The 22226-nt window shown below is 41.5% G+C and overlaps 1 protein-coding gene across 2 annotated transcripts in view; it reads left to right on the top strand.

Moving 5' to 3' along the window:
• The window catches only part of LOC148011748 (DNA polymerase delta subunit 1), a 70608-nt gene that overhangs the window by 20560 nt on the left and 27822 nt on the right, over positions 1–22226 (top strand). For both annotated transcript variants that reach the window (XM_087670076.1, XM_087670075.1), the window contains exons 5-21: positions 3593–3788; positions 4468–4603; positions 4783–4920; positions 5264–5341; positions 5504–5595; positions 5784–5850; positions 5932–6003; positions 6150–6236; positions 7016–7135; positions 7213–7311; positions 16577–16684; positions 16865–16960; positions 17102–17167; positions 17254–17310; positions 17466–17553; positions 17642–17721; positions 17837–17950. In XM_087670076.1, the coding sequence (XP_087526202.1) occupies positions 3593–3788; positions 4468–4603; positions 4783–4920; positions 5264–5341; positions 5504–5595; positions 5784–5850; positions 5932–6003; positions 6150–6236; positions 7016–7135; positions 7213–7311; positions 16577–16684; positions 16865–16960; positions 17102–17167; positions 17254–17310; positions 17466–17553; positions 17642–17721; positions 17837–17950 (1694 nt within the window). The remainder of the gene's footprint in view (positions 1–3592; positions 3789–4467; positions 4604–4782; positions 4921–5263; positions 5342–5503; positions 5596–5783; positions 5851–5931; positions 6004–6149; positions 6237–7015; positions 7136–7212; positions 7312–16576; positions 16685–16864; positions 16961–17101; positions 17168–17253; positions 17311–17465; positions 17554–17641; positions 17722–17836; positions 17951–22226) is intronic.

Raw genomic sequence — 22226 nt, forward strand, 5'->3', positions numbered from 1 at the left:
TGCACCATGCAATTGATTGACAGAGATCAGGCTCTTACTGAGCGTAGGTATATGTAAGACATTACGGAGCTTAAGAGAAGCCCCATTTGGCAAAGCCAAGTGTATATCCCTTGTACCAATAACATGACAATCCTGCTCAAGGCCCAAAGAAATACATCTGTCAACCTCCTTGTAAGAAGAGAACCAAGCTCTATGTGGAGTAACATGACAAGATGCCATACTGTTTAAAAGCCAATCAAAGATATAGGTCATATCACTGAGCAAGTAATCTACAGGGTAACACGATGCCAGGAGTCTAGGCTCAGTTGCATCATCATGGGTAACTACATGTACCATACCACTATCAACAGTGGTCTTACCTACTCTATCATTGACTCTGCTCTCATGTCTAGTGTGGCGCAATCTTTTCTGCTCTCTAATTCACTTGAAGCATTTACGCTTCACATGCCTTGTCTTTTCACAATGAAAGCAAATAGAACTTGTAAAACCTATAGAAGAGGACAACTGCTTTGTAATAGCATGAGTAGGGCTATCCAATCCATCCAAGGAGCTCAAAGAATCAGGGGAACTCTCATTAGAGAGAACAGGCTCATCAAGAGGATTGTTTGTATGATTAGAAGAGTTGGAAGTCATCATAGCATACTGCAAAGGGGACTCATCCAAACTAGAAGGGGAGAACACAAAGGCATCAACCACAGATGCAAAAGCTCCCACACGGACAAGCCTAGTAGACAAAAGCATGACATATCCAACCACTATAGCTCGCAGCCATAAGCATGTCTCGGAGCCATAAATGCATAAGCATCCTCGAAACATAGGAGTATACATAACTTTGTAGTGTTTCATACCATGTACTGACATACATGTCCAGCCAAGAACGGCAGGTGGCAAATAAACCTGCAAGAATTAAGCTCCAATAAAAGCCCAAATATGTGTAAAAGCATCCAGGTAAGAGGCTATGTAAAATACATAGCAGCAGACTATGTGCATACACGGGTGGCCATAAAGATCAACTGCTCCTTGATATACACGGGCAATAGCAGCCTAAATAGCATAGATGCCATACAACGGAGACGCAAGACAGCCATAACTGTAAATTCCAAGCACTATCCAAGTCCACTGATCAGTAAATATCCTGCATATCAAATGCAGACGAGCAATCATAGCTCAATAGGCAACTGCCAAAACAAGGGAGTAGTTACTGCTTAATACTTGTAAGTGCATCCAAGTAATAGCCAAGATCCATAATTGGAGCATCAAATCCCATATAGCATCCAAGGTCGTAACGGAAAAAGCCAAGTCGTAACGGAAAAAGCCGAGTCAATGTCCAATTGCTCAAGGGGATACTCAAATGAGTGTCGAGATGAGACTCAAACAACTGTCATCCACAGCCAAAGCATAAAGCATTCACCAAGACATCATAACCCGTACTGGGTAGCCTAAGCATAAACCATGTCATAGATGAAATGCTAGCTACAAAGAAGTGACAGTCAAACCCAAATAGAGCTCTAATCTCAGCTCAAAAGCATTTTGGAGCTTAAACAAGACATGTGGCATAGTCCAAATACATCATGACATCATACTAAGTAGCCGGGAGCACCCCGTACGCAATAGGTATAACTTGGCAAATCATTAAATAGCTTCAGCCTTGAAGTTTCCAGTAGCAAATAACCTCTGTAAACTGAGCAAATCAGTGCTCAATCCAAGCTCAAATCCATAGGTATACATTTCTGTATGTATAGGCACCAACCGGGCATAATTGGGCATCAAATGCCAAGACTTGTAAGCATAAAATTGAAGTAACAGGTGGCTGCCTTGTTTTGGGCAGATCTGGGACTGTTCAAAACGGTCAATGGCTGAGCTAAATTAGCTTCAATTGCATCTCACATAAGAGGCATAACATCCACAAGTGATCCGGTATTAATAGACATCAGTAGAAGCATCACATAAGCCATAGGCATACAAATACATGCTGTCTCAGACCTGAAATCTCTTGCAGAATATTTTGTCATCAGAATTTGGCAAATCCGACATCATCATCGCGTCCGGAGCATGTCAAAACCCCAACTTAGACTCTTACCTTGCTTGAATCGGGTTCGGAATGCTGGAGATATGACAAAAAGAGTGATTTTTGAGCCATTTGCAATTGTCATCAGAATTTGGCAAATCCGACATCATCATCGCGTCCGGAGCATGTCAAAACCCCAACTTAGATTCTTACCTTGCTTGAATCGGGTTCGGAATGCTGGAGATATGACAAAAAGAGTGATTTTTGAGCCATTTTTTCAAACAGGCGCAAAAAAAAAACGTGAGCATGCTGTTATACTTGAGGGGCCAAATCAAGGTGGGTAGGGGATAAGTAAGAGCCCAACGAAGGCCTACAGTAGGCCTACACAAGCCTAGGACAAGTCCAAGCAAGAGGTGAAGAGAACAAGTTTCAATGATGGAAGCTATGGCTGCCTCTTCATGAAACCTTGTTGTTCATGTCAAAGAATGGCTGAGAACTGAGTGAGAAGCAAGCTCTCATACCTCGCGTAGATGCAGGGGAAGGCTGGGAACCGCTCGCGAAGGAGTTGCTTTGATACCAGTTGAAAGGGATGCAGGAGACATAGGAGAGAAGAGCACACACAATGTAGGTGCTGTCAACAATGTTATGACAGCCTTATTGCACTTTCATATATATATGAATAAAGAATATGGGCGGTCATTGTACACGGGCAGGCCCAAGGGCCTTTTACCCCAACAGATTTGACATTACTGACTGTTGGACTAGGTTTTCTACCAACATTCTATTGGACATGTATGATCTCCTTGAGTGAACAGCTAGAGGGTAGCCCTTTATTTGCTTTATTTCCTCTTTTGTGGAGGGATTTTTATGCCATACTGAGGTGCTATTTAGTTGAATTTTCTCTTCTTGGAAAGAAAATGTAGCAAGCCAAAAGTCCTCAAAATGTACGTAAAAGTTCCAAAGGACATCCTAGGTATGACATCCTTTGATAATATCTACTTGTCGAGCTAGAGAACCATGTATCCAAGATATCACTTTGCTCTTGATAGTTATCCACTAGGGAGTTCTTTAGTACACTTGTGGTAGCTCCCATCTTTCTTTTAACAATAACAGATGAGCTATGATGTATTGACTTCTCTATGTGTAGCTCATTTCTTTGGCTTATTATTTTGTCTTCTTGTGTTTGGACCCTATTATAGGGCTTGCTAGTAGGTAGGAAAAGCTAGAAATGAGATCGGATTTCTGAGCCCTTTACGGTGCAATTTTCCACCAAGTGCATTGAGAAAAGAATCAGAATATTGATCGAGACACTTGTGCTCATCTTGCTCAAGGGGATTTGAATGCTCATTAGAACTTTGTTCCACAACAGGATACACTTAGGCACTCTTAGAAGAGGATTCTTACCATTTGCCAGTGCCATGTCGAGGAACTTGTTGGTTTTACTTCTAATATAAAAGCTATTCTCTACTGTTTTTGGGTAGCTATGACATATAGGTGGTATTGTTTCTGAAATGCTTTTGAAATGTCTACTAACTGCAATTTGCAGATGTAACTGGAACTAAGAACTATTTTTTCCAAAAGCAGGCATTTTGGAGAGGGGTATTATGATCGAAGGCCTTGGTCAGAAATGTTTCTTGACATATGAAAGCAATGTGCTGTTTGCTTTAAGGTTTATGATTGATTGTGATATTGTTGGTGGAAATTGGATCGAGCTGAGGGCTGGAACATACTCGGAGACATTAAGGAAAATTTCTTACTGTCAATTGGAAGTTGACATTTTGTATCCTTCTGTCTTCTGCTAAATAAGTGTTTGACCATCCTAGCACTTTAAGTTTGGAGCTGTTGCCAATTTTGTTTTTAAAAAGGTGGTGCATTTTGTGGTTGCCAAGACTCAAATTCTCTTAACATGGAGTCTTTTAACATACATGAACTGTACAACCACCCTAAATGAGAAATATTTAGTCCTTCATGGGTACTTCATGATGATGTCTGCATGCATGTGTATTCACAGAGGGTGGAAGCTTGAAATTTAACAGAATTCCTTCGTCTGATAGAATGAGAATGGCATATGTGCAGGTGTTGCTTCATTATTTAGTGGTTCATATTTTTGTTTATGAGGATTTTGATTTGGTTATCTTGGTTGGCCTTGAGCTGCTATGGCCTTCATTAGTGGTTCAGCTTGTCCACTCATGTGACTACTTTTCAGTGTTTTTACTCATCATTAGGTGATTGAGGGCATTTTGTTATGCTGTTCACAGCATTATAGTTAAACACTAATCAAACCAATTGTGCATCATTTTGTTAGTAAAATTTGAACAACTTAGATATATTAGTGCATTTGGAAATATTAACATCTTATTTGAAAGAGTATGGCTCTACACATTGGAATGAGATCAGAAAACTTCTTCAAATAATGGTCTACAGGTTTTTTTTTGGGTTCTCTTGACAATATATTGCAGGTACAATAAACTGATCAGTCACAGCCCTGTGGGCCAATATTCTAAAATGGCACCATTCCGGATCTTGAGTTTTGATATTGAGTGTGCAGGGAGGAAAGGTCATTTTCCTGAGCCTGAGCATGATCCAGTCATTCAGGTTATTCTTTCTGTCTGCAAATATAAGAAAATTTGCCATTTCATGTGCAAATATGTTTTATCTTTTGCAAGTGAAGTTGTCAGCATTGATATGTGCTCTTGATTTTCCAACCATTTTCTCTAAGTCCAGGTTTTTTTTTGTTAAATATTTGTGGACTTTGCCATTTTTATTTCTTACAGATAGCAAATCTCCTAACAATCCAAGGTGAAGATCGCCCCAAAGTTCGAAATGTCATGACATTGAAGTCATGCGCACCTATTGTGGGCGTGGATGTTATGTCATTTGACACCGAAAGAGAAGTTCTCCTTGCATGGAGGGTATGCTTTTTTGAATCTATATTGTATCATGGAATACTAGGCGCTCCACGCCTAGACTCGCCCTGGCGCTTCGCGCCGGGGCGGGCACGATTTTTGCGGGGTAGGGGGCGGGTGCTGGACACGTGGCACCCGCCCTCGCGTTCTCTTTCTTTTTTGGGGGGGGGGAGGTGGGGGGCTGCCACGTGGCACCTGCCCCCCACCTCTCCTTAACTAATAGTATAGATAAAAGTCGCTTCAAAGTCTGGTGGTTACAATGCATGGAGTTCCAGGTTTAATGGATTTTCCTTGATTGCTGTAGATCATGGCAAGCTATAGTCTTGAAGTATAACATTGGATTATGCAGGACTTAGTACGAGAGGTAGATCCAGACATCATCATTGGTTACAACATCTGCAAGTTTGATCTGCCTTATCTAATTGAGGTTATTCTTTTATTTGTGGTGGTTGTTTTGGTGGTTCAAGATAATTCAGGTTGCAACATTGGGATTCATGAAGAAACAGTTTTGTAGCACTATTTTACTGTGTTGAGCTTGAATGATAGTCAAAGGTTCGTCATGATCTCTATATGTGTGTACATTCTGCAGAGAGCGGAAGCTTTGAAGATTGTAGAATTTCCCATTCTTGGTCGAATAAGAAATGGTCGTGTACGTGTCAGAGACACTTCATTTTCTTCAAGGTTTAACTCCTTTATTTTCCCAAGCTTATTAGTGTTATGTTTAAAGTTCTTTCCACACTTGCAGAGCTTTCGGACTAGTCTAGTCTTTAAACTGTATGCATTAAGAAAGAAGTTTGAGCTTTATAATTACAGAAGAACCAGTACTATTGAATTATTAGAGTTGAGTGCCTGTCTCACTTAAATTACAGGCAGTATGGTACAAGGGAAAGTAAAGAGATAACAATAGAAGGCCGGGTGCAGTTTGATCTTCTCCAGGTAATTTTGTTTGAATTAGGTTCTGCATGAAAATTTGTAAAACTTATTACTTCAGTAACTTGCTGTGGGAATTTTATGTAGGCAATGCAACGGGATTACAAGCTTAGTTCCTACTCACTGAATTCCGTGTCAGCTCACTTTCTGGGAGAGCAGGTAACTGCTAGAGTTGTGATGTTACATTAACATGCTATAATCTGCATATTTTTCAGTAAGAAGTTTGTGACATGGCACACATCGTTTGACGTGTAGAATCAACATTTGATGCTATTGCCTTTTTTCTGTTAATTGTGTCAGAGCAGAAAGAGGACGTTCATCATTCTATTATTGCTGATTTACAAAATGGGAATCCGGAGACTCGTAGGAGATTGGCAGTGTATTGCTTGAAGGTCATTCCAGTACTTTTCATACAAACTTCTGCATTCAATGCACTGCCTGCATTCTTTGACGATAGTTAACTACATTTCTTACTGGTGGCACCATAATATATGCATTGAATGTATGTCAGTGACAGCCAGATTTATTATATAAAAAAGAAAACTAGAAGCTTGTATTCAATATCTGTGGTACAACTAGAGGTATTATCAATTCTGCAACAGAATGTAGAATAGTTCTGTTTTTCAAGAGAGGACACATTTATTTCAGATCTGAGGCTCAATGTTTCCATATCTGCAGTGCTTGCAGACTTAGTTTAGGGCAAAATGCTCCCCTTTTTATTGTTACAGTACTTTAAGATGTACAGTGATTTTATGTTTTCCTTTTTGTTCAAGCACCTTTCATCAACAAGGGTGCTCAACTGCAGGCTTTCTGCGATTGTTATTAGTGCTTGTGACAACATAGTTCTCTTATGCTGCTTAATCTGCACAACCTAGGTTTTCCTTTGTCATTATCTGTCATACACAGTATTTATTGTCTGCACTCACTATTGCTCTCATCAAGAGAGCCCCTCTCTTCCATTGTTGATGTCCTTATGTTGTTTGCATCGTGACCAACTGATTAACTTATTGCTTGAATCTGGAGTTCTGCTGAGCAAGCTGCTGACACTTTATGTTAATACTGTGCAACTTGAAATTGAGCTGTCAGGCTATATCCTCTTTTGATATTTGTCACACATATGTATTTACAAGTTCTTACTCATTTTGACATTGCAATTACTCTTCTTTGACAGGATGCATATTTGCCACAACGTTTGCTAGATAAGCTAATGTTCATGTACAACTACATTGAGATGGCACGAGTAACTGGAGTTCCGGTTTCTTTTCTTCTTGCTCGCGGGCAAAGCATCAAAGTGCGTTGTAGATTTTGTACAATTTGTTTTTTGTTCCTGCTTTTGGTAGTGGTGAATTTGCAACTTGGTGGATCCAGGTGCTATCTCAAATTCTCCGAAAATCAAAACAGAAGAACCTTGTTGTTCCTAACATCAAAGGGCAGGCATCTGGTCAGGAAACATTTGAAGGTGCTACAGTAAGTGAAGGTTTTGATTTCACCAAGCTGATTGTATTTAATCATCATACTTTTAAACTCACTGCATATTGAAATTTTAGCCAACAACTCTATTAGCTTGAAGTGGCCAAATTTGTGTTTGAGTTATGGATGGATTTGGGACCTATTAGTGGGTTAGTGGGTACTTATTTTCAAGGTTTTTAGAAATAAGCAAAATATGTTGTCTCTCTTCTCTCTTCAAGTTCATTCTAGTTCTCGTGTGTATAAAGGCACATTTTTGTGCTCTCTTTCAGTTAGTTGGTGCGAGTTGGTGTGGTGCTTAGTTTTTCTCTTCCTTGTGTACCTTTCTATTGGTGTCTACTTGTCTTATATATATGTGTGTGTATGCATGCGTGCATACATACATATATATGTATGTATGAATGTATGTATGTATATATATACATATATATGTATGTATGCATGTATCTATGTACGTATGTGTGTGTGTAGATTGGATGGCCTCTCGGATTCATGACAGGTTCATGTAGTGGAAATCTCAAGGTTGGCCTTTATATGTCAGACTGAAAGTTGCTCAAAGTATTATGATCAGTATGATATCGTTCTTTTTGCCACTCCTTTGGACTAAGAAGTCCCTTTTGGAACTTGTTCAGCCTATCAAGTTTATGTTGTGAAAAAAGAAGGGGAATCGGTTGGGTCAGGTTTGGATTTTGTGGCAGCATGTGACTACGCCTAAACGAATGGGGGGAACAGCCTTGTTGGATGTTAATTTGCATATGAAAGCCTTGAGGTTGGTCCTTTTGCAGGCATTATGTGTACAGAGTTATCCTTGGTTGGACATTGCAAAATTTTTCATTGAAAAGACTGATATCTCTCATGGTAATACGATTATTTGTGCCTCTTGGTGGCATGTGCTCAACTCCTCGAGACCAATTAAGACCACCTAGTCTTTTCTCCTTTCTCATTTGATTGCATCATGGTAGGAGATCTTACGTTTTTCAGTTTGGTGCCCTCCTGAGATTCGCAAGGAGGTGAATTCACTGCAAGGAGAGGTCTTAGCCTCCTCCAGGTTGTTGGATTGGCCAGATAAAGATTTGCATAGATTCAAGTTTAATCGGATGGTTCGTTTGGGGTTGTAGACAATTTTCGATGGTGTTATTCTTGGGCAGTCCCGTCTTTACTCTTTTCAGCATATTCGTCAACACTTTTGGATACCCCATAGATATTGTGATATCTGGTCATCCATATAGGTCACACTTCAGAGGTTCTCTCCTTTACCAGTGCTACAGTCATTGTATCCATGGCGTGATTGGAAGTTTGTGATTCCAGATGATTTTGAGAAGAGGTCTACTAACCAGATATACCATCAGATGGTGGAGGCCAAGAGATGGGCCACTACAAATGTGAATAAATTATGGCAAATTAGGGACGACAAAAAGAAGTGGTAGGAAAGATTCCTTCGGCTTTGGAAGTCTAAGGTTCCCTATCAGGGAAAAGTCTTCTTGTGGAGACTGTTGATTGGTGGTCTTCCAATTGGAGAGGTGCTGCGTGCCCGAAAGATCTCTGCTGGTTTTTGTATATTTTGCACTACATGTGATGAAACATTGCTTCATCTTTTTGCCTCTTGTCCACTAGCACGACAGATCTGGTGTTTTATTTCTAGCGTCTGGCTCTTGGTGACTCAGCTTCGGATAACAGCCCGGTCATGGATTATGGGAAAGTTGCCCTCCGTGCCTTCTTTGCATTCTAATTATTCATGCCTGTTCCAGTTCCTTAGATGGACTGCCTTATGGCATATTTGGCGAACTCGGAATGCCTTTCTTTTTGATTCGGTCTCGGGCATCCATGGTCATGTGGCCCGTATTCGAGGTTTAGTGCTATGGCAGATTTCTTCTATGATATCAGCTGACATGGTTCTTCTTGACATTGCTGCCCATTGGCTGGCCATTGTTCGCTCTACATCAGCGCTGTGATTTCCTCTTTGTATCATAGTCCTAATAGTCTTTTGTCACTTTCTTTGACGACCTGATGGTCTGATGTAACAAAATGTAAAAACACACACACACACACACACACACACACACACACACACACACAGAGGGAGGGAGGGAGAGGGAGAGGGAGAGGGAGAGGGAGAGGGAGAGGGAGAGGGAGAGGGAGGGAGGGAGGGAAGGAGAGGAGAGGAGAGGGAGGGACAGACAGTGCTGGGTGTCGGGGTTCCTACCGTCGCCATCCGACCTGGGCGCTGTTGCTTGTCAGCCGCTTGTCAGCTCGCCACAGGAGTGTGAGGGAGAGACAGCGCGTGCTTCCCCGCCTGCGGCTGTGGCCTTGGTCGCCTTGTTCCTGCTCTGCGAAAGCCGCCCCGCCCCCCCGATTGTCCCTTCGTGGGCTGCCGTCCGTCTACACCCGCCTGCTGTGACCAGGGCTTCGCCCTATTGCCAGCACCTGTAGTGCCCTGCTGTTTGTGCTTTCCCCACGGTTTGGCTTACGCCCGTCAGCTACCATCGGAATCTGCAGAGCAGTTGCCGTTCTCTCTGGGTCCTGGTTGATGGTGGCCATGTGACCGGTCCCTTCACCTTCGTCGTCATCCCGTCTCAGGTCAGGTAACAGACGTGTGACAGAGCAGGGTAAACAGATTTCTTTTTCGCCTCAGCGGGAATCAGTGTTTCGTGACAAAGGAGAGAAGCATGGCTGGCCTGGATATGGCTTTTATCGACTAAACGGTGGCAGCCCTTGGTCCGGATTCTGATACAGAGGAACCACAGGATATGGTTCCTTGCACAGAGGAGATGCCTCCTGCTCCTGACTTTCAGTCTGCGGGCAAATGCTCCAAGCATACGCCCGAAGAGACAATGGGTCATCAGGAACGTTCTTATGCTCAAATTGCCTCTGACTCTGTGGATTCTCAAGACATTGATTGGGAGCATTTGCTCGAGTTTGCCAACACTCTGCTTGGCGAGTATGTCCAACATAATCACGAAGCTTTTTCGGACTCTGGAACTGAAGCTGTTCTGGAAGCCACAGTGGACCCGAAAACTGTCTTGCGTTTTTTTTCGGTGTTTTATGACCGGGTCGTTATTCTCTTCTTCACTGGTAGGATTTCAGTGCTTTTCCATATTCGCCAGTGGCTGCACCATTTACTATAGGGGGATTGTGTTGAGGAGATTTTTGTTGGGCCTCGAGGTTTCTATGAGGTGCGGTTGAAATCTGAGAAGCATCGGGCTGATCTTCTGTCTAAACTGCCATTGTTCTTTGATTGCCGTTTGGTCCATGTTGTGCCATGGCGCCCGATGGCAGACTTTTAGCGCTTGCTTCAACGTGAATGCCCGGTGTGGGTTGAAGTGGAAAATTGCCCGGCTGTCTATTGGCCTTTGTTAAAGGATGCCATGGCCGCTGTGGGAACTGTGTTGGTCCCCCTGAGCCTAAGGGCCATGAATCGCAACCGTTTATGTATGTTATGGGACACTGCTAGGAAAAGGCCTGCTTGGCTTCGTATTAATTGCTCTGGCATGCATCCTTTGCACTTTCGTTTGAAATGGGGCAACTTTGCAGGACACTACTTTTCGTGTGGAAAATTGGGGCATTTTATGGCCGAATGCCCAGAGAAGCAACCGTCTTCAGATGACGAGCATTTTGTGCTGCCTATGGAAGACATGGTGATTGATGCTCCATCACAGGATGCAACCCAGCCACCTAAAGTTGTGGATAAAGGTAAACAACCGGTTTTGGGTTTGGATTCCCGTGGCAATGACTGGGTAGAGGCACGTCCCAAAAAAGGTAAAAAGGTTGATGCTGGCCTGGTGGCTATTGGGCCTAATGTTTCACAAGATTCCATGCGCACGTATATGCGCAGGAAAGAAATGTTGTCTTCAGAGCATGCTGCGCGTACTATGGTTTCTTCTGCTCCCCGTAATCAATCTACTAGGACAGTCTATATCGACGGTTCAAAGGGCCCACCCGCGAAGTTGGCTTTTGATTCTCGAGGGAATGTGATTACACCATGGGATCGTCGTTATCCCCGTTCCATCCCCAAGACAGTGGATATTCCGTCTACCTCTAAAGCTGGCCGTCAGAACTCTTTTGTTGTGTTAGCTGATTTTTTGGATGAGGGTGTCCTTGATATTCTAGCAGAAAAGGTTAAATCGAGGTAAGTGGTGTCTCGTTCTTGATATTCTCTTTGAATACACATGAAGATCGCCACGTGGAATGTTCGAGGCATTTGTTCTCGCCATAAGCAACACGCCATGTGGACTATATTGCATGAGAATCAGTGGGATGCCTTGTGTGCGGTAGAGCATAAGAGTCACGGTGAAGCTGGAAAAGTTGTGGATTGCCATGGGTTTCGCTTGTTTTATGTAGGGACACACGCCTGGCATTATTCTGGTGTGCTTATGATTGTACATGAGAAATATTAGCCTGTTCGTATTAAAAATGATGTACATGGCCGCTTGGTGGTGGTTGAAGTTTTATTTGAAGGAGAGATCTTATGGTTGCTGGGCCTATATGCTCTGAATGACCCTTTATTCCGCTTGGATCTTTGGAATTCGTTGAAGACCTCGTTGTCACTTGGCAGACGAGGTTTTTTGATGGGAGATTTCAATATGTGTGTTGATTCTTCGCAGTCCACTTCAGGGCATTCGGTGATGGACGCTCCGGAAAGTTGGGTATGGCATGAGTTTGCTCTTGTTGTACTTAAGCAAGATCTATGGTCTTGGCTACACCCTTCTGCTACAGGGTTTAGTTTCCACTGGACGCAGTATGCAACCACATGGTCGCGGTTGAACCGCATGTACATTATGCAGGATGATGATTTTCTTCCTGAGATGTTGGAAATGACAATGTTGCAGCAATATGCCTTGTCGGACCATTTTCCTCTCCAGCTTGAGATGCTTGCACAACCCATTGCACCTTTTATGAAATTGCTGGATAGACTCCCTTTACGTTTCAACTCCTCTTATTTGAAGCATTCACTCTTTCGAGGTTATATGCAGCAAGTGATTGATAGATTCTTATTGGACTTCGCCTCGGAGGGCACTGCTTTCTTTGAACGATTGCTCTCTAGTGTGCAACGGATTGCTCGGCAGTATGGGATCCATCATGCCTCTCTTTGTCGGCGGCGTCAACACGCAGCAGAGGACTTACTGGCTTTGGTTCGTTCGTTGTTGGTGGACACTCCAGATGATGAATTTCTGTTGTCACTGGCAATGCGTTTGGCTACCCTTATTAAAGAGTTTCAGTTGAAATCTTATCAAAAGGCCAACTTGCAAAATTTGACTGAGAATTTGCAAGATAGTGCTTGTCAAACTCATAAGTTCTTTCGTGCTCTACATGCTTCTCGTGCTTGAGAAAATATGACTAGGCTCCAGAATTCAGAAGGTCAAATGGTTACTGACCCTCAGACCATTGTCAATATGTACAGGAATTATTTTCTAGATCTTCTTGGTTCTTCTCAGGCACCTTCTGATCAGGTTGCGCATGCACGTTCAGTCTTCTATGATTTGGTCCGACATTAGGTTCCACTTGATATGCAAACTCGGTTGGGATGGTCTCACCAATGAATTCTTTGAGAGTTCTGCTACCCAACTGGTGAAGCCATTGACAGCTATGTTTCAGCAGGTTTGGGAAACAGGGTTCATGCCTTCCTCATGGAAAGAAGGGCTTATCAAATTGCTTCGAAAGGTTCCTTCGCCATCACTGTTGCAACATTGGAGACCAATCTCTTTGATGGGTTCGATGTATAAAATCTTTTCCAAAGTACTGGCGAATCGGCTCCACAAGCATCTTCCGGCCATTGTGTATCCTCTTCAATATGGTTTCATTAAGGGCCGCAACATTCTGCATAATATCTTAAATGTGCAAATGGCTATTGACTATGCAAGGCACTCTAGTCTGGAAGTGGTGTTGGTCCAATTGGATTTGGAAAAGGCTTTTGACTATTTAGATTGGTCTTTCATTGCAGAACTTATGTCTACCATGGGCTTTGGCACTCGGATGTCCCGCTTGATCTACACCATTAGTGCTGCGACTTCTTCGTGAGTTATGCTAAATGGTGGTGTTACAGAGCCCTTTGTCCTTGCACGCTTTGTGAGACAGGGTTGTCCTTTGAGTCCTCTCTTCTTTGCCTTGGCGACTCATCCGGTTCTTTTGATGTTATCCTCCATGGCAGCTTTTGCTCAATTGGCCGGATTGTCTCTTCCTTTTGGTCAGCACTTCATTAGTCAATCTTTGGCTGACAGCTTTATGATTTTACATGTGGACAAGGACAATATTTGCAAAGCATTAGATGTCTGGACGCTCTTTGGCCAGGCTTCTGGTCTTCGTATCAATACTTCCAAATCAGCCATTCTCAATTGCACGGAGCCTGATTTACAGTCATTGGGCTGGCAGGGTCAGGTTATTCCCCGTGGTTCCATTGTCAGGCATCTTGGGTACCCTTTGGGTGTTGATGTTCGGCCAAAACAACTACTACAGTGGATTTCACAGAAATTGGCAGCGAAGTTTCTGTATTGGAATTCGCAAGCTTGGCCCTTCCATGTTCGCCTCAAAGTGGCTCAGATAATTATGCTGCCAATGCTCCATATTTCTTGCCATTGTTGCCTTGGTCTCCTACCACTTTGAATGCTCTGACGTGGCCCATTCGTTTCATGTTATGGAAGAAGGATTCATTGCAGGCAGGTATTTTGTGGATTTCGTGGTCGCATACATGTACTCCCAAACGCCTGGGTGGGGTGCCATTTTGGATGCCGAAACTCATATGCTGGCCCTTCGTTGGTCTCTTTTTCGTGCCATGTGTGTGGAGCATCACCCGTGGGCCGTGATAGCCCGTTATTTTCTTTAAGACCGCGGGCTTCTGCATGGTAATACACAAATTCGAAGCTCTTGGTGGCATGTTCTTAATGCAGACTCTCGGTTTTCGAGTCCTTCATCCCTGCTTGTTCACTTGGTCGGCTCTTGGCAATTGGTTCTCCAGACGGCGCCCCATGGCCCATTTGGGCTTGACTTCTGTTGCAGATGCCACCCTTGCCAGTCGTAATGTCTTCATATCGTTTCGCATGTCAGGCGGCTTTTCCGAATCCCTCGGGGATACCATGATTTGTGGGAACAGCTTTTGTTAGTCCTCCAGAGCAGGCAACCCTTTCTTGTCCTTGTTGTGGATCGCCCTTGCCAGGACTGGGTCGTGGCATGCTGGTTGAATTTGGAAAAGGCCTCAGCTAACCAGGTGTACCATCTTCTGATTAAAGATCATCAATGGCTGTAATGCAAGGTCTTTCTTTGGAGGGTAATGATTGGTGGTCTTCTTCTTGCCTCGCCCTTTCCAAGCGTCGAATCTCTAATGGCAATTGTTTCTTCTGCACCACCATGGTGGAATCGGCCCTTCATCGATTTATCTCTTGCTCTCTCGCTAAGAATATCTAGTCGCTTTTGTCAGCGGTTTGGCGAGCGGTGGTTGGTTTCTCGCTGAGCCCTTTCGATTGGGTTTTTGTACGCCCAAAATACCCCACACCGGCACAGTTGCATATGAAGATCTTGTTCCATTTTCTTAGATACTGGGGATGTTGGCACAATTGGACCACTCGGAATGCCTTTCTTTTTGATTCGGCATCTAATGTTCCAAGACACATTGCCAGGCTTAAAGGCCTTTTGCTTTGGCAGATAGATCTCATTCGGCACTCTGAGTTGCTCCCTCGGGAAGACTTATTTCCTTGGCATATGGCAATTTCCACTGTGTCTTTGCCATGACTTGTGTATCTCTGTCCGGGTTTTGTACTGACAGTTGACACTCGCTGGCGTACAGCCATCGTGTATCTTGTAATCATGTATACTTGTACCTTTTTTCGTTATTAATACAATTACCTTTTACGGAGAGAGAGAGAGAGAGAGAGAGAGAGAGAGAGAGAGAGAGAGAGAGAGAGAGAGAGTTTCTCGGATGACCTGATGGTTTGATGTAACAGAAAGTAAGAGATACAGAGAGATTGCTGACCTGATGGCCTGATGTAAATATTTACTAAATTCAATTATCTTCACGAAAAGAGAGAGAGAGAGAGAGAGAGAGAGAGAGAGAGAGAGGATCCATTATGAAAAAAAAAAGAGAGAGAGAGAGGATATATTAATGCTGTTTGAGGTCAAAATTGGCCCATGAGACAAAACCATGTCAGGTGTGACTTACTAAAAGATTATTGGTGATATACTGTGCAAAGACGCCAAGGTGATGTACAAGGCATGACAGAGAGATGATATATCAATGCCTTTTGAGGTCAAAATTGACCTATGAGACAACCATGTACAATGATGATTGTCACTAGATATCAAGGTGTGACTTACTAAAAGGTTATTGGTGATATATTGTGCAAATATGCTAAGGAGATGTACAAGGCATGGCAATGCCCATGTAGGGATACAACATGGGATGAAGCAACACGTGTCTGGCTGCATAGCTAAATATGAATATGATACACTAATAAGTAGCTCCACCCAATCAGGATTGTTGGTGGGTAGATTATGCCAGACATCCTTCATAATATAGTATAGGGGTAGCATTTGGACTGATCCCTTAGCTCTGTTAGGTACTGCTTGTGTTGCTAGCGGATCTCTGTCATCTCTCTTTGGTGTTGCTATTGTCGAATGGTGATGTGATATGAACATATACCAAAGGCCAAAATGCCCAATGAAACCAGACTAATGAGTACAACTAATCCATTTGTGACTTCTGCTACTGCATATTCAGTGCTCACTTAAAAGTCTTTAACAGTTTTGTAAATCCCATTTTTGCTTTCTACCCCTCATCCTTTGATTTCTAGATGTAAATGGTTGTTCTCTAAATGTTTCATTTGCTTTCCAAATGAAAGTAGTTTCAGCACTATGATCGACCTGGGACTCCTTCAAGCTTTGCTAGCCCTTTCTTTTCAATTGGTCCTAACATCCATTTAAGTGTTTTTGCAGATAGTTTTTAATTGGCTCAGTAGTTGATGCTTTGCCATCATTAGAAATTGACTTGGTCTTGTATAATGTCTGCTTTATTGGAGAAAACATTTTCGGAGCAAGCTTTGAATAACATATCTGAAAACTCTCATGTGCTTTTTTGATATTGATATTGTTGTATTAAGTCTGTATTCTATTGTTTGCCTTTTCTGCTTGTGAAAAACTGTTGTTTGCCACTGCGAGTCGATTGAATTCTGTTCTTAAGAATGGCATATTTCCTTGGAAAGAGGGGATATTTTCAGCCGGTAAACCTCATTGTGTCAGTGAAGTGTTGAGGATAATGGCAAGTTTTTGGTTTTGTGATCAGGTTTTGGAGGCGAAGGCAGGCTTTTATGAAAAGCCAATTGCAACACTTGATTTTGCATCTCTATATCCTTCTATAATGATGGCATATAACCTTTGCTATTGTACACTGGTGAGTGTCATTATCTCCAATGTGAGAAGTTACACTAGTGTGCACGGCTTGCTTTTTTGATATGTGCAGTCATTTACTCTATCAAAATCTAGAGACTGAACAATTAACAGTTTTATTGGTTTTCGTCATTGAGATTTTGTGTAGCTGCTTTTATGTGATGCATCTTAAGAACTTTCTCAGGTCCGATCAGAAGATCTGAACAAGTTGAATCTTGAACCAGAAAATGTTACGAAAACACCCTCTGGTGAGACATTTGTCAAGCCCAGCCTGGAAAAGGTACTCATTCTTATGATGTTTTCCAATTGCCAATTGTCCTCATGTCTGTTATCTGCCAGCTTACTGCTCATGTCCATATTCAAGAACGGAAAGTCTATGTGTTAATATTACTAAATGAACTACGTAGTATGATTTACACAGGGAATTCTCCCTGAGATTCTTGAAGAGCTTTTGGCTGCTCGCAAACGAGCGAAAGCAGATTTGAAGGTGATAAAGTGTTAAGAAATATGCTTTAAATAGTGGTTCATGCCAAGTGTTATGTAAGTAAGTGATATGAACCTATCCTTTAACAGGAAGCAACAGATCCTTTGGAAAAGGCTGTCTTGGATGGAAGACAATTGGCTTTAAAGGTATTACAATGTAGATAATTTCAGATCATATTTATGTTCTTCTCCTACATGATTATAGTCTTAGCATATGCAGCCCTTGTTTATGAGCTCTGCTTGTTTTGGAAGTTTAGAGGAGAAAATTTTATGGCTTTCATCAGAATAAGGTTACTTTGTAGGTCAGTGCAAACTCAGTGTATGGATTTACTGGAGCAACGATTGGGCAGCTCCCATGTCTTGAAATATCAAGCAGTGTGACGAGCTATGGTCAGTTGAAAACTGCAAAACAACAGTTTCATATCTTCCCTGTTAATGTTGTTGTTCTCGACAGACAGTTAATGTTTGGTCCTTTCAGGGAGACAGATGATTGAACACACAAAGAAGCTTGTTGAAGATCGGTTTAACCTGAGGAATGGCTATCAGTTCGATGCGGAGGTGAAAATTTTAAGACTTACATTGCTTTTTGCATTGTGCATCTCAGTTTGTTAGCCTGAGAGGCAAGCAAACATGTGGTCATATGTAATCTGAATTTTTTATGATGCCAGTACAGGTTGTTTATGGAGACACAGATTCAGTTATGGTGCAATTTGGTGTGTCAGCAGTAGATGAAGCTATGAAGCTTGGGCGAGAAGCTGCAGAATTTATTAGTGCAACTTTTACAAAGGTGTTCTTACATTAGAACCTCGATATTGAATTTTACTTAAAGATCTCCCGTTCACCTTGAAATTGAAAGCTTATTGAGTTTTTGTATGTGACTACATTTGTGTGGACTATTATCGGAATAGCTCTTTTCTGTTGTACTAAACTGTTTCCCAAGTGGATTAGACAAGAGAAAAGGTGGGGGTATAAATGGGGGTGTTCTGTTTCACTAAACTCTTTCATAAGTGAATTAGTCGTGCATTAAATGACTAAGCCATACCTGCTTACTCATTCAGTTGGATGGGGCTGTCCCTTGAGTCCATTACTCTTTTCCATTTCTATGCATATGATATTGACTATGTTGTCACACTTTACTCTCAATTGAGACATCATGGGTCTCACATTGCCATTAGGACAACTCGTGGGGCAATTGTTTGCTGATGATTATTTTTTGATCTTGAGGGATGACCAAAAAATCTAAAGAGGGCAATGAACACATGGCCTTTTTTTCTTTCTTTGTTACTGCTACAGTGTTAATTTGTGAAAATTGACCTTGATCAGCTGCACTGAGCAGGATCTATATGCCTTGGGTTGGCAATGTGATATTGTTCTTGCTGCTACAGGGTTAATTTGCAAAATTGATCTTGATCAGCTGCACTGAGGAGGATCTATATGCCTTGGGTTGGAAGGTGAAATTGTTCTCTGTGGTCACATCTCCTGTCACCTGGGATATCTGTCAAGGATTGATGTCAACTTGCAAGTGATAATCAACTGGAACTTGGGTCAGGTGGTAAATAAATTTGCCTAATTGAAATCCAAAGTGTGGCCTTCATATTTGCCTTAAGGTTGCTTAGTTCATTATGCTTCCTATTCTGTCATATTTTTTCTCTTACTCCCATAATCTCACAAAGCACCTTTGAAGGTCACTCAGCCCATTCGTTTCATGCGTTGAAAAAAGAATAACAAAAACTGGTTTGACTTGGATAACTTGGAATTCTATAAAAGGATGTGGAGGGCTGCCATTCTGGACATGCATTCATATGCTTGCTAGAACATGGCATTTGCTTCAAGCCATATCTAAGGGAGAGGAATCATTGATGAATATTGTTGTTTGCTTGTTTGAAGGCCAAGGTTCATCATTGAAAACACACACATTCCAGCTTCCTGGTGGCATGTTAGAGTGCTGATTAGAAACTTTTGGTGTTATGGCTCTATGTTGCCAAAGAGTTGGTTAAGTCGTGGCAACAAGTTTTGCAAATGGCTTCTTGGAAACCACCAAAACATCCTTAAGATGCCAATCCAGTTCTGGCTTCCTCTAGTTCGATTACATGGCCATATAAGCATCTCATGCTTAGGCAATCCAATCATATTGCAGGACTCCGTGTTGCATTTGGCATGATGCATTTTTAGAATTCCTCTTTTGCAGAGCTCCAAGGTAGCTTGACTTAAGTTTGGGTCATTCTGCACATGCACTCCACTCAACTATGGATGGATTGGGGACTTAAAAGGCCACTTTGATATTGACACAACTTCAGCTAATAACATTTATCACAAGTTGATTAGATCAAATAGATGAGTGGAGAAGAAGGCTAACAAAGCATCACATTCACATTTATCAGCCTCATGGTGGAAGGCAATGATCTTCTGTTGATGAAACTCCCCTAATTACCATTCAAAGCTAAGCTTTGAATATGGAGAACTTATTAGCGGATATGGCAGTTCATGTGTGAGTTTGTGCATGTTTCAGTGGGCTGGGCACAATAGAGTATTTTAGGCATTTTTTTGGTGGCTCATTTATTAAGTTTTGGGCATTTATGTTGGCTAACTTGATCATTATTATTTTATTCAGCTGGCCGACCTGATGTATACTTGGTATTAATTTATGCCTATATATTCAGGCTCCTTCCTCAGTGAGTCACTTTGCATACTTCTATAGTAGGTACTGGTGGAGGGAGGGAGCCAGTGCCAGTGCCCACACAGCCGGTGACTCATGTTTCTATATTGTCTCTTGTCTTGGTATATGGATTCCATTTCCTGCGCATCTCTTTCTTTCTGAATTCTTGTGTAGTGTTCTTCGTTTCTTTGTAGTGTTTCTCTTTTCTCTTTTCTCGTGTTACACTGTCTATTATAGGAGTTTTCTACACTTCCATTGTTGCATCCACTTTTGATAGAATTGTGGTTGTTGGCTTACTAATGGTGCGCAGATCGGTCGCAGATAGCTCACGTAGTGAATCCCTGAAGGTCCCCAAGAACAATGAACTCTATCTTTTTGCACAAAAAACAATGTAAAAGCATGCACGACAAGAGGCAAGAGACAAATTGGGTTCAATCTCCCCCATGCCTTGTGTGAGCGCTTCACAAAGCATGTATTTTATGTATATTTCCAATCTTCATGCTCAATAATAGCCCAATTACAAAAATATGACAAGCTTTTAGCTTTTGAGTTTGCTTTCTACAAAAATAGGAAAATAAAGCTAATGGATGGTGCCCATAGAGTTTGGTACGCCCAATCTCAATGTCCAAATAGAAATAACATATCCGGGCGCATAAGCGCATACAAAATAATAATCAATAATCAATGTCTCTATAGACATAACAAAATATAGGCGTGGCGTCTATCAAAATATAATCCAAATGTCGAATACCTGCTAGACTCCAACGCTTTCCTCCGCCACTGCTGCTATCTCTACACATCAACTGAAGCATTCACAATCGTTAGTAAAATAATACAATTAAACCGACAAAAGTGAATATCTAGCAGTCTTCAGCTATATAAATAAATCAACTGGTTAGAAATAAATCCTAAAATTAATTTATTACGAGTGCGCACTCTAAACTCATAAACGTTTATTAATTTAATATTCATTTTGCGGAATCACTCGCTATGGAATCACCCATGTACACACTAAATTAATGAAACGCCCGAAAAGGACAGACGTCCCCATCAACTTCTCGCACAAAGAATCCTCTTTGTGTATGAGCCCCGGTCATCTAAGTTTACGGAATCCACCGTAAAACCTCACGGAATCCACCGTGGCACGGAATCCACCGTGGAATATGCCTCCTGGCATCATACCCCCGGGGTGGGATAGCAATTGACCTCAATTGCTATTAGCTCAATGTGGAGCTAACAGAGTGGGGAAAGCATTTAAGTCTCTAGCGTGCATCCATTGTGCTTCCTCTACAAGATGGTTTTTAAATTTTACTAGATATCTAGAATACCTTCGGCCAGTTCTAGTGGTCATGTAGTCAGTGTCTATGATGGCTTCTGGTTCAAGTATTTCAGTCTCTTCTTCTAATAAAGGTGGGTTTTCATAAACAGGGTGGATAGGTAATTGGTCTCTAAATGGTCTCAATAAACTAATGTGAAATGTATTATGAATTTTCCAATGAGATGGCAATTCTAACTTGAATGTATTATCATTAATCTTATGAATAATTCTAAATGGTCCATAGAATCTAGGAGCTAATTTGACAACTGAATGTCTATCTACACTTTGCAGTCTACGTTTTTTTATTCTAAGCCCAAGATAATCATCAACTTTGAAATTCATGGCTTGTCTTTTCTTGTTGGCTTGTTTGGTATATGATTGTTGGGCTTTAGCAATCATATCCTTAACCTCATAAAAAATACTGTTATGCATAGTAGCAATATCATCAGCACTCTGATTTGTATTAGACAAAGATGCAACAGGTGTAGATAATCTATATCCATAAATGACTTCAAAATGTGCTTTCTTTGTAGATGTGTGCGGTGTATTGTTATATGCAAACTGTAATAAATGCAAATGAATATCCTATGTCTGAGGTTTAGAGATAGTGTATGCACGTAAAAGATCTAAAATGGTACTATTGGTGGCTTCTGTTTGTCCATTTGTTTCTGGATGAAATGCAGATGAGAAATCAATCTTTGTGCCTAGATTTGCAAACAGTGTAATCCAAAAATTGTTACAAAATCTAGAATCACGATCTGAAATAATCACTTTTGGCAATCCATGGTTAGTAAAAATAGTTTTCAAAAATAACTGTGCTGCTTGTGATGCTGTTAAAGTTTTCTTACATGCAATGAAATATGCTTGCTTACTAAATCTATCTACAATTGTCCAAATCATGTCATGGTTAGATTTAGTATTTGGTAAACCAGTAATGAAATCCATAGATATATGTTTCCAAGGTTTAGATGGAATAGAGAAAGGCATTAATAATCCATACTGTTTACCATGATGTCTCTTTATTCTTTGACAAATCAAACATTCAGAAACGAAATTAGATATATCTGCATCCATATACGGCCAATAAAA

This window comes from Lygodium microphyllum, chromosome 28, assembly GCF_053477565.2.
Source record: "Lygodium microphyllum isolate KBCC chromosome 28, Lygodium_microphyllum_v1.1.10, whole genome shotgun sequence".
Lineage (NCBI taxonomy): Eukaryota > Viridiplantae > Streptophyta > Polypodiopsida > Schizaeales > Lygodiaceae > Lygodium > Lygodium microphyllum.